We start from the raw sequence: 10,878 nt of genomic DNA, 5'->3' as shown, positions 1-10,878 counted from the left end.
CGTCCGGAGACTTCGTCCATCACCGTGTCTGGCTCGAGGCCGGGAGTCTCGGCGGGGCCAGGAACAGTGGGTACCCCGGTCTGCTTCTCGGCCGTCTGGTCGGGAGGCGTAGTGCGTCGCGGGCGCTTGTTGGTGCGCCAGGTGGAGAGTCCGCGAGGGCTGAGCGCCTGCACGTCGAAGTAGTCGAGGACGGAAAGCCACTCGCAACTGGCGTAGAACTCCCAGAGGCGCGCGAGCGTCTGCTGTAACGGCCGCGCGGCAGTCGGCTCCGGCTCCGGCTCCGGCTCCGCGTGCGCCAAGAGCGAGGCATCGTCCAGCCACAACAGGTAACCTTCCAGCCAGGCGATCACTCCCAACCGGCCGGCCGGACAGGCGACCTCCACACGCGCCAGTCCACCGCACTCACGCCGGCGAAAACTTAGGTGCGCGCGGTCCGTCAGCTCCGGCACCGCGAACTGCTTCACTAACTGTACCTCGCCCGGCGCCTCCCGGTCGCCCTCCGCCCGATCCCTCACTCGATCTCCCTCCCGGTCGCTGCGTCGCAGGAGGCCGAGGGCGTTGCGTTCGAGGAGGACAAGGCAGTGTGCGGCGTCGAGCGGGACAGAGGCGCGCACGGCGGGCCCGCAGAAACCGAGCAAGCGCCGCGCGCGCCCGTGAAAGAGGTCCTGCACACTCGCGTCGCGGCTACCGAGCAGCCAGCAGTCGCCAAAGAGGGGGAGCAGGCGCGCGTAGCAGTGCGCAAGCGGGACCTGCGTCGCACTCGTAACGCTCAGCGAACTAGGATCCAAGACCAACAACGCCAGACTCTGCGTCGTCAGGACCGCCACGCTGTCAACCGCCAGCGCCACGTCCACCGGCGCGCCCGCCAGCCGCACGCACGCCTCCACCGTCAGCAGCGGCGGCAACTCCAGATCGTCCAGACCCGCACCCGTCGGGCCGGCGCCCTCCAGGCCCTCCTCCAGGCCACCCTCTTGTAGACCGGCGCCCTCCTCCAGAGTGGCACGCGCTTTCGCGGACACGCACTGCGCCCGCGGGACCCAGTGCAGACAGCCGTCGGCGCCGCGGCAGAGGAGGCGGTCGCCATCGCGCGCCAGCAGCTGCGCCAGTTCACGCCGCTCGGGCTCACCCCGCGGCGTGTGCGCGGCCAGCACCTGGTGGCTGGGCACAAACGCGAGGTGCGGGTCGCAGCTGCAGAACGCAGATTCGAGCAACCCGGACAGCCTCTCACGGAGGAGGTAGAGCGCATTTCCACCACCCCCCGCCGTGAGCAGACAGATGAGGCCGGGGCGCGCGCGGAGGAGGACGGGTGGGTCGGCGAGCGGCCACGCGAGCGGCGCGGCGCACTTGGCGCACTGGCGACTGGCGCGGGCGTGGAGCGCAGGGCCGGCGCGGTGGTCGATGACGCCGAGGAAGTAGACGCGTTGGTCGGGGCTGCGGAGTTCAGAGCCGCAGGTGACACTGGCACCGCGAACGGGGAACGAAGCGCGGCGCGGAGCGGCGACCCAGCGCCGTTCCCGCATCAACAGGTGGTCGTCAAGTCGCCGGCTGCGACAAACGGACACGACGACGATCGCCGCGGCGCAGCGCTGCACCGCCAGCACGCGCTCCTGCTGACCCAACGCCAGTCGCCGCCCGCGCCCCGCCAGCAACGCCCCCGCCGCAAGGAACCAGACGGCGCCGTCCTCGCCCAACACCGGGAACCCAAGTTTGGGCAACGAACGTACGCGCCGGCAGCAACCTCGCTCTGGAGCGAAACAAAACAACTCCGTCTCCGTCGCGTAGTACACGCACTCGCCGTCCACCCTCGATACTAGACGGAAAGCCGCACCCGCCAACGCAAACTCCGACTCACTCCGCGCGACTCCACCAGAGGCCGCTCCGCCGGAGACGAACGCCCCACCCAAGGCCTCGCGGTAGAGGGAGACGCGGAAGCGCAAGAGCGCCTCGGCGAGCTCGACCTCGACCACGACGGTGGCTCGGCGGTCTTCGAGGTAGAGCGCGTCGGCGAGGAGCGTGTGGGTGTGCAGCGTGTGCGCGGCGAGCAGCTCGGCAGCGCACTCCGTGTCGGAGACGCGCAGCCAGTGCAGCTCGCAGCGCCGGGCGAGCGAGCCGGCCGCAGGCGCCCCGGGTTGAACGACGGCGAGAGCTCGCAGACTGCGGTAGCCGGTTCGCGCGACGGCAACGACGTGGGCGGGACAAAGCGGCGCAGGCGCAGCGCAGGCAGTCCACTGCGCACAGTCCTCCGAAAGCCAGACCGAGCGCGCACCGCGGAGCACTGCGCAGAACAATCCCTTGGCGCCGAAGCCCGCCAAGTGCGGCAAGTGCGGCAACACGGCTCGCGAATACGCCCCCGGCGCACCGCCCCGCACCCGAAAGGCGCCCGCCCTAGCGCCCAGCATACCACACGCGCGCGGCACGGATTTCGGCACCACGAACTCACGCAACTCGTCCGCCTCACCCGCACCCGCCACGATCAAACGCGATTCGAAGGCACAAGGCGCCACCGCCAATCGCGCCGCTGCAAACTCCCTCAACGCATGTCCCGGCGGCAACAACGGCACACCGCACGCTCCACGCCTCGCCAGCGGACGGTTCACCACGAACCCGCCGCCGTCCAGCTCGAACACGCACTCTCCCGTCTCCACCTCGCTTCCTGAACCCCTCGGACTGCCCGGGGCCCACGTGTTCCAAATAGAGACCTTCATGCCAAACTCTGCGGCGGGAGCCGCCGCAGGGGCCGTGGGCGCCGCCGGGGCCGTGGGCGCTTTGCGGTAGAGACAGAGCCCGAGGCGCTGGACCTGCTGGAGGATCTCGTAGGAGGCAGCCGCAGGCGCGCTGAGTGCGAGACGCCGGCCGAGGCGCACGCTCGAGAGGAAGGGGCTGCGGCGCACGAACTCAGCCAGCGCGCCGCGGCTGCCGGCGACCTCGAGCAGCCGTTCGGGCGTGACGCCGACGTGGTAGAGCGTGAGCCGGTCGAAGCTGCACTCCGGCAGCTGCGCGGTCTCGGCGACCGGCACCGCCGCGGCGCGACCCGCGGGCACGTAGGTCACCTTGAGCTGGCGCAGAGTGCACTCCAACATGAAGTGGCCCAGGTAGTTCTCGCGCGCGTGCGCTGGCCCCGCGACCACCGGGTAGTAAGCGGCGCCTTCATTGTCCACGAACTCGCCGGTGCACGCGATCACCTGCGCAGAGGAGGGAGCCAGTAGGCCCCCCGGACTGCCCCCTGGGCCCGAGTTGCCCTCCGGGTCCGGGCCTTGGCCGCCGAGGGGCCCGGTGCTGCCCAGGCGGCCCTGGCCGATGGGGTCGAGGTTGTAGCAGAGCAGCTGCCCCCTCTCGTGCGGGAAGAGGTGGCGCGGCTGGCCTCCGGTGCGGAGGAGGTCGATGGCGCTCTCCTCGGCGGAGCTGAGACGACCGGGCCCGGGCTCCTGCAGCGGCAGCGTCTGGGCGAGGGCACAGTAATGCACCAGGCGCAGGCCGAGCGACTTACGCGCACAACCCGGGTCCCAGACCGCGTTCAGCACGTCCGCCAGCGTCACGTCCCAGCTGGGCGCCACGGAGAAACGCACCACCGTGCGCGGTCCCAACCGCAAGTACAGGTGCCAATCCAACACGTGCCGCACATGCAGCAAACTGGGCGCCTCCAACGGCTCGTACACGTTCCCGAACGCAAAAGACCGACTCGCACCCCGCGCTGATGTAAAGGTCACCAGCGAACCCGAAGTCCCCAAGACACTCACTGCACACAGCAACGGCCCGCCACCCTCCTCCGTCTCCTCCATCGCCACAAACGCATCCAGTAAACGACTCATCGGCGCAGTCGGCACCGGACACAGACGCGTCGCCAGCCTCCGCAACTTCAACGCAGCCGCCCCCACCCGCAACGCCATCCGCCCCGTCTTGCGCCCCCGACTCTCCTGCGACGTCGGGCTCTCCTCCAGCACACCCTTGGCCCTAAAGAAACGCTTGTGTCCACCGGCGTTTGCATCGGCGTTTCCAACGATGTTTCCACCGGCGTGTTGCCGATTTGTGCAACCGACGTCCAATCGACGCAGCCCTCTGGCAACTTACGCGGCGAGGTCTACCACCCCCAGTTGGTTTTCATTGAACAGCAATATCCAGCGTTCCGTCTTCCGTTCGACCTTCGTCCATTCTCCGTCAAACACCCCTAAGACATTGTTCTTTTGGTGGACAATGCCGCCAGTCATAAAAAGTTATGCGGCGCTGTGCAGGTATTCAACGTTGCGCAGGGACTCGATGGCCTGGGGGGGGAGGTTTCGCTCCAAAACCGCCTCATCGAAGCGGCCCTCGAAGGGCTCGGTGAGCGTGACCTGGCAGCGTATGGGACACTCGACGTGCGTAGCCAGCCACTCGTCTATGCAGGCGGCGTGGAAGGCGTGTGCACACGGCAGCACCCGCAGCGTCTCGTCCTGTGCGTAGGACTGCAGGCACACGAGGCACATGGAAGAAGAAGTGGAGTGCTTCAGGTCCTCCACGCTCCTGACCTTCCAGTCAGTCTGCCAGACCAGGGTGGGGAAGGACTCGAGACAGCGGGGCGGCACGGACTGAACGCGGCTGGTGCGAGCACCCAACGGAGGCAGCCGCACCAGCGACGGGGGACTCATCAGCGAGATCCACCCACTGAACGTGGTGGTGGCCTTCAAGGCGAAAAACGTGGTGTAGAGGATGAAGACCACCAAGTACCCGAACAGGGAGGCCATGGCAAATTTCGATATAAGTCTGCAAGAGTCAAGATGCCAAAGCGGAATGCATACCTTAAAATAGCGATCGTTTCGGTCTCTACTGGATCCAACGTGATCAGAGGCCGTCCACCCGACCGCTGCAAAACGAAACTAGTTGGAAGGAGCTCTTGTCCGTTCGCGAGCGGCTTCATAATCACCGTGTACCGTTTATAAAGTGTTAGCAGCTGGTAGCTAATGCACCACCACAACACGTCGAGAATGTGTAGCCATCGCGAAACTGATAGCTTAGAGGACTGTATCAGCATAACTAGAGGCATTCTGATATCAAAGTTTCGCTGAGCCTCCTGCAGCCATTTCAGCTCCTCCATTATCATGGTGATGATCACGCATCTGCAACCACTCAAGGCAATTATGAGCGTCAGCCATCCCGTTAAACGTTCCCGTATTTCTGACAGGGGCATTCGAAGACAGAAAAACATAAACCAAGTTCCAAAGACAAAGTGAAACGTACATTCCATGAGCTCACATCTGATTCAAAGACAGATCCTCGTATTTGGCGGACAACTCACCTTAAAAACCAATGCATACCAGTCACAATTCTTGACGGGTGCACCTTTATCCGCCGCCGTTCTGCCGGGGCGTCATCATCAGTAGTAGCCCCCACAATAGGGTAACCGTCTGCGGTTGTTCTCCGATTCGCGAAGTCGAAATCATCCAAGCGGTTCAAGAATGTTGCATACCAAGCAGGTGGTGGTAACTGATCATCCGACTCAACTGGTAGAATTTCACTTCTGGCGTCTATCTCAAGTGACTCATGACTGGCCATCGAACGAACATTGGACGTCGGTGGCGGAGGGATCGCGCTGAAGGTCTGGATAGCTGATCCGGAGTGGATTCCCTTTTTTTCCTTAACTTGTTGATTTGAACACACGTGTGTGCTGCGCTGAAGAATCTATAATTTGGTTACTGCTAACTACTAAAAGCTACTAAAGTCACCTTGTTTCTAATGACAGCATGATTTCGGCAAAGAGTATAAACATCCGAATTCGGTCGACCACACCTAGCCGGCCTTTTTTGTTCAAGATCGCGTTGACTCTGTTTTTAATTTCCTGGTCTGATCTCGCTTGCTGCAAGGCAGTGATCGGTACGGGGAATTCAGTTGGAAGTTTGAGTTTTCCGTCCATTATGAGTCTTGGCGCACTATGCTTTCGTAGGAAAATCGCCTTTAGCCCAGACCATCTAAGTTTCATCTGAAAGGAAGGAATGCGAGGATCATTGACGCGGGAAGAGGCGGTGATAGCAGTGGCTTACATCAAAAGATTTGAAGTGCTGCAACGAGTACCAATCGATATCGTAGGCATTATTAATTCTTTTAACATTGAATACTTGATTTCTGAAGAGGATTTCGTATGTGATGGCCTGGTTTTCGATTGGTTCCATTTTGATAACATTTGGTAGAGTATTGAGTACAGGGTCATCTACGGAATTCCGCATATTCTTCTCAGGAAGGATTGTTAGGTAGAAGATGCAGGACTCCTTGCTGTGTTTGGCATCGCCGAAGGGCACGAATCGGTAACTTAGCCCCTTGACGACGGGGTCGAGATCTGCAATATTTTCAATGACGATGTCGCGCATCATTCTCGTAAAAGCTTTTCCGTCCTCGTCAGCGTCCGTGCTTGCGGCTTCCGACAGGTACCAGTTCCGCCCACTGGCGCTAATCTCCTGTTCGGCCAGGCACCACAATGCCTTTTTGCGCAGACACTGCAAGTCTGAACCGACGAGACGCGCTTCGGAGACGGGTCGCGATCCGGGCGTGGACTCCTCCGAAGTTTTCACACAGTGAGATGACTCCCACTGATGGCGCACCAACTTCTCCAGCAACTTGTTACGCACCGCAATCCCCCCACTCTCCCCCGAGAAGTCGCCACTGCCCGCTGAAAACTCCCCACTCTCCCCGGCAAAGTCCTCGGCAAAGTCCCCGCTCTCAGTGAACCCTGCGTCTGAAGCACCTCCGTCTGAAGCACCTCCGTTTGAGACACCTCCGTGGGCAGCACCTTCGTCTAGACTTTTCGGGACTCCACCTCCGTGGGAAACCCCGGGCCCCGCGACAAGGGAACCGCCCACAATCTTCACGCTGGCTTGCCAATCCGGGCTCATGTGAGACTCGTCTACTACCGCATATCCGTCGTCATCGTCATCCTCAAGCTTATCGGCGGATTCCAGCGCCTCATCTAGTAAACTCACGGTGCTCCGACCCGCGGCGGCGCCCTGTCCGGACAGCGGCAGAGCATCGTCCCGAAGTTCGCCGTCCCGAATTAGGTCGTGTAATTCGGCGGACAACTTCTGGCATTGGCCCAGCTGGACGCGTTCCGGTAGTTTCTGTTGGCTGCTCCCGAACAGCTCACAGAGCTCCAGCGCCCACTGACATTCTCCCTGCGAGATGTAGTCTTGGACGAGTTCCTTAAGGACCGGAATGGTGTCACTATATGCTGCCGCGCCCAATGTGTCAACGACCTGGTTCAGCTTGCGCGACCGGTCCCCGTTGTTGAGCTTGTGCGCATTCAGCTTGATCGGGTTCTCGTCAAACCAGCCCATTTGCGCGTCCGCCACCGCCTTCACTGCCCACTCCAACTGTCCGTAATACGGCATCAACGGATCTGTGAGCATGTTAGACACCACGTCCTGGTTCAGGTTGGCCTCCACGCTCTCCACCGACCGCGACCACGCGCTTCCCGCGTTACGACCCATGGTTCGGAGCGGTCCTCGACTGCTCGAAGCCGTGTTGATGTCGGCCCCAGACTGCCCGTCATAAGGTCGGTGGTGTCCAAAGGATCGGTCCCTGCTCATACGTCGTGCGACGTCCAGAGAGCCCTTGTCGTCGAGCGGGCCTTCGTTATCGTTTTCAAGCATCTTCTCAGGTACGAATTGCGGGAAGGCGGTCCAGAAGAGGGAGTTAACATGATCGGCAATAAGGTTGATGTCACTTGTCTTATCCAGGAGACGTATGGTCTGATGTTGCACAAAGGCGAGTGCATCACGATATCGCTCGACGATATAACGAATTGCGTCGCGGCCGAAGACAGGGCTGGTGTGTCCTAGAGTGGCGACTTTGGTTTTACTCCAGTATTGGTGGAGATAGACGTCGAGACTTTCTTGCCAGACCGCGGGGGAGCGGTAGGGGCCTCCTCGGAGAGGATAGACGTTGGGAAAAGAGAAGTAGAAGTTGTCCGAGAAGTGGAAGAGACTGAGTTGGGGTACGAAGAAGCATACCTGGTCTTGCGTCTCGCCCGGCAAGTACAAGGCTTGGATACGCAGGTGCGGCGACAGTGGCACATCGAGACTGGCACCCTCCCAGACGTAGTTGGGGAAGATGATGCCAGGGGGGTCGTCCCTCTCGAGCGTATAGGCACCACCGATTCCCGCAGATATGGACGTCGGCTCGTGGTCGCGCAGACTCTTCGCCGTCCCGAATTGTTTCACGGCGCGTTTGAACTTCTTCGTCGCCATCGCCAGGTAAAAGTTAAGCATGGCCTCATTCGTTTCCGCGTGTGCCAATATCGTCACGGCAACCGACTCGCCCTGCTGCTCGTTAAACCGTAGCACTCCGTTGATCCCACCCGTGTGGTCTGTGTGGTGATGCGAGAGAAACACGTGTGTGACCCTCCTCCCTGCCCTTTCACACACACTTGGCTCCCATGACGCTATCAACTCCGCCAACTGCTCCAGCGCCTGCAACGTAGTGTTCGTGCTCTCCCCCGCGTCAAACACCACCCAGCCCTCAAACGTCTCCACCACCACAATGTTCGCCAACGAGAACCCCTGCAACTGCCACGCACGCACTCCCTGGCGCGACAGACAAGACAGCCGGGAGGAGGCTTCGACGATTTTTGGAGGAACCAAGCCCGCGACAGTCGACCGCTGAGCTGCAGTCGAACGTGGAGCTGCAGTCGTCGCCGTGGTCAGCAACGGCGGCGGCTCCCTTCCGGCTGTAGGGGTGTCCCGTCCGGTGGTGGGGGCGTCCCGTCCGGCTGCGGGGGTGTCCAGTTGCGTTGTGGGATCCTTCATTACCCACATTCCAGATGGACCGACTGATGGCCCCGGGGGAGCGGCCAAAGCCTCGTCCGCCAGACGCTCCACGGTCTCCCCAGGACGACTGGCGGAAGGCTCCGATACAGGATGCACCGGCGACCCTTCCAATTGAGTCCAATCATCGCCAGGTTCCGCTTCACCAGGTGGCTCCATGTCTACGCCGGGAAGCTGGTCATGAATAACGGCGGGTTTGGTCGTGCTGACCACCGTCTCCAAGACTTCACTAATTGTTCCACTACCTGTATTACTACCTAAGGAAACGGCACCACCTACGGGAGTGGCTGTCGAAGTGCCAGTGTGATGGCCTTCGCGATCACCGGTCGGATGGGTGGTGTGGTTGTCCAAACCTGCTCTAGGGTCAGGCTCCTCTTGTAGCCTTCTAAGGAAGGTCATTGAATTTCGATCGGCAGGTACCGAGTCGAGCAGGTCCGCAGGACTCGAGGTTACATTGTCCGAAAACATGTGGGCAAAGAGTTGTAAACTCGTGTAATCGCTGGAAGGGTCGGCAAAGATTGACCCGCCCAGGGGGTCGCTGTCCGCATCTTCTACGTCATCCTTTGTGGGAGGCATCTTTTTGTCGGCGTCATCTCTCCATCGCATGCCCACTTCCTCCGTGGAGATCGTGGACCCCACGAGTATGATCATCTTCTTGAAGTGCAAATCATTATGCGCCTGGGCCACGAAGGTCGCGGCCGTTTGGTTATTTGCGGACAGATACGGACAGGCGTTGCCAGTCGGTCGCGAAATATATAGGTGTCGGTACAGGTAGAGGGGCACCAGCGCCGCCAGAGGCAGAAGGTAATACATGAAAAAACTTTGCGGCCGGGCAGTGCTGAATATTCGCAACACTGCTCTGGAGGAAAACTGCCACTCAGCATCGGACTACCGTTTCCGAAACAAAGCAAGCACGGGTGGGCACACAGGTGGGCAAGCACAGGAAGGCAGTAAGGCACAGGCGGGTGAGACACAGGCGGGTGATAGGGAAAAGTTAGTAGGGAGTGCGGTGAATTCTTTTGACGCTATGCGGGATTCGAGATTCGAGCGGAATATGGCTGGCGTCATTGATACAACTAATAGTCCACTTGCCGCCCTCAACCGTCAAGGTGCTGATGCCCCAGTTATGTGTCACAAAGGCCACATCCATGTCCTCTGACACCCCCAACAACTGGCGCCAGATTACGTCGAGGAACAAACCATGGCCGATTACAACCAACGCGTCCACGCCTTCCCCGAACTCACCCGATTGTAGCTCCCCAATGAAGCGCTTGGCCCGGTCCGCGGCCTCCACAACCCGCTCGCGCCCCCGATTCCACCACGGGCCAGACTTTGGTAGATATTCTGCAGTGATCGGAATATCGTCCCGGCAACTGGCTAAGTATTCGGTCACGCCATCTGGCTCCCGTCTCTGCTTGACAACCTTGGCTTCATCTGCGGGAGGAGTAGCTTTGCCTGCGGGAGGAGTAATTTCTGAGCTCGAGTTTAAATGCGCTCGCAAACGTGTGTGCACACGATTGCTCTTCAAAATTTCAGCCGCAGTCGGTCCAACAACTGCTGTTTTTCCACCGTCGCTCCCAAACAGACCTCCAACCTCGTGTATATGGGGAACAATAGCTATCTCAGTAACTCCTGGGAGTACAGCTGCCAGGATATCTGCAGAAGCAATTGCTCGTTTAAAAGGACTGCAGAGCACCCGTATTTTCAAGGGTGTACCCTGATCATCTTGAACCAAGGCCTGACCGATGGCCTCCCTATCCAGTGCATCGGTATCTCGAGCGGCATCTTGAAGTATATCGGATTCTGAATGTTTACGTCCGCCTGAAGCTTCAAGTTTATCAGAATGTTTCTTCTTCTGAGTATTCATGAAGGTAACAATCCTGCTCAGGTAGGATGCGCACCTGATACCTCCTTGTATCCCATTCCATGTTAGTTCGGGATCAGGGTCTCGGGAAGCTTCGTACGTGGCCTCCGGGTCCATGAAGCCCCTCAGGTTGTTAACACTCTCTCCATGCCGAACAAAAACCACCAACATTTTATGGAAATGCGCGTTGGGTGTGGTAGTTCATTTTCCTACCCACCCCCCCCCCCCCCC

At 60.4% G+C, this 10,878-nt stretch overlaps 4 protein-coding genes across 4 annotated transcripts; all 4 read right to left on the bottom strand.

Moving 5' to 3' along the window:
* Positions 1-11: 11 nt before the first annotated feature.
* GNI_052390 (hypothetical protein) lies at positions 12-3,887 on the bottom strand (the record flags this gene model as incomplete). Its single annotated transcript, XM_011131511.1, has 1 exon — positions 12-3,887. A coding segment is annotated over one exon (3,876 nt), but the record flags the coding sequence as incomplete, so codon positions are not given.
* Positions 3,888-4,211: 324 nt separating this feature from the next.
* Positions 4,212-4,718, bottom strand: GNI_052380 (ring finger protein; the record flags this gene model as incomplete). Its single annotated transcript, XM_011131510.1, has 1 exon — positions 4,212-4,718. One exon carries the CDS (start codon positions 4,716-4,718, stop codon positions 4,212-4,214), a length of 507 nt encoding a protein of 168 aa, XP_011129812.1.
* Positions 4,719-5,692: 974 nt separating this feature from the next.
* On the bottom strand, positions 5,693-9,596 carry GNI_052370 (beta-lactamase domain protein; the record flags this gene model as incomplete). Its single annotated transcript, XM_011131509.1, has 3 exons — positions 5,693-5,950; positions 6,012-8,525; positions 8,769-9,596. 3 exons carry the CDS (start codon positions 9,594-9,596, stop codon positions 5,693-5,695), a joined length of 3,600 nt encoding a protein of 1,199 aa, XP_011129811.1.
* A 181-nt stretch (positions 9,597-9,777) lies between these two features.
* Positions 9,778-10,818, bottom strand: GNI_052360 (histidine phosphatase superfamily (branch 1) protein; the record flags this gene model as incomplete). The annotated part of the gene is made up of 1 exon (XM_011131508.1): positions 9,778-10,818. The coding sequence occupies one exon, from the start codon at positions 10,816-10,818 to the stop codon at positions 9,778-9,780; it is 1,041 nt and encodes a 346-aa protein (XP_011129810.1).
* Between the last annotated feature and the right edge of the window lie 60 nt (positions 10,819-10,878).

The sequence above is a fragment of the Gregarina niphandrodes genome, assembly GCF_000223845.1.
Source record: "Gregarina niphandrodes unplaced genomic scaffold scaffold00007, whole genome shotgun sequence".
Taxonomy (NCBI): domain Eukaryota; phylum Apicomplexa; class Conoidasida; order Eugregarinorida; family Gregarinidae; genus Gregarina; species Gregarina niphandrodes.
This window is presented reverse-complemented; position numbering and strand designations above follow the sequence as displayed.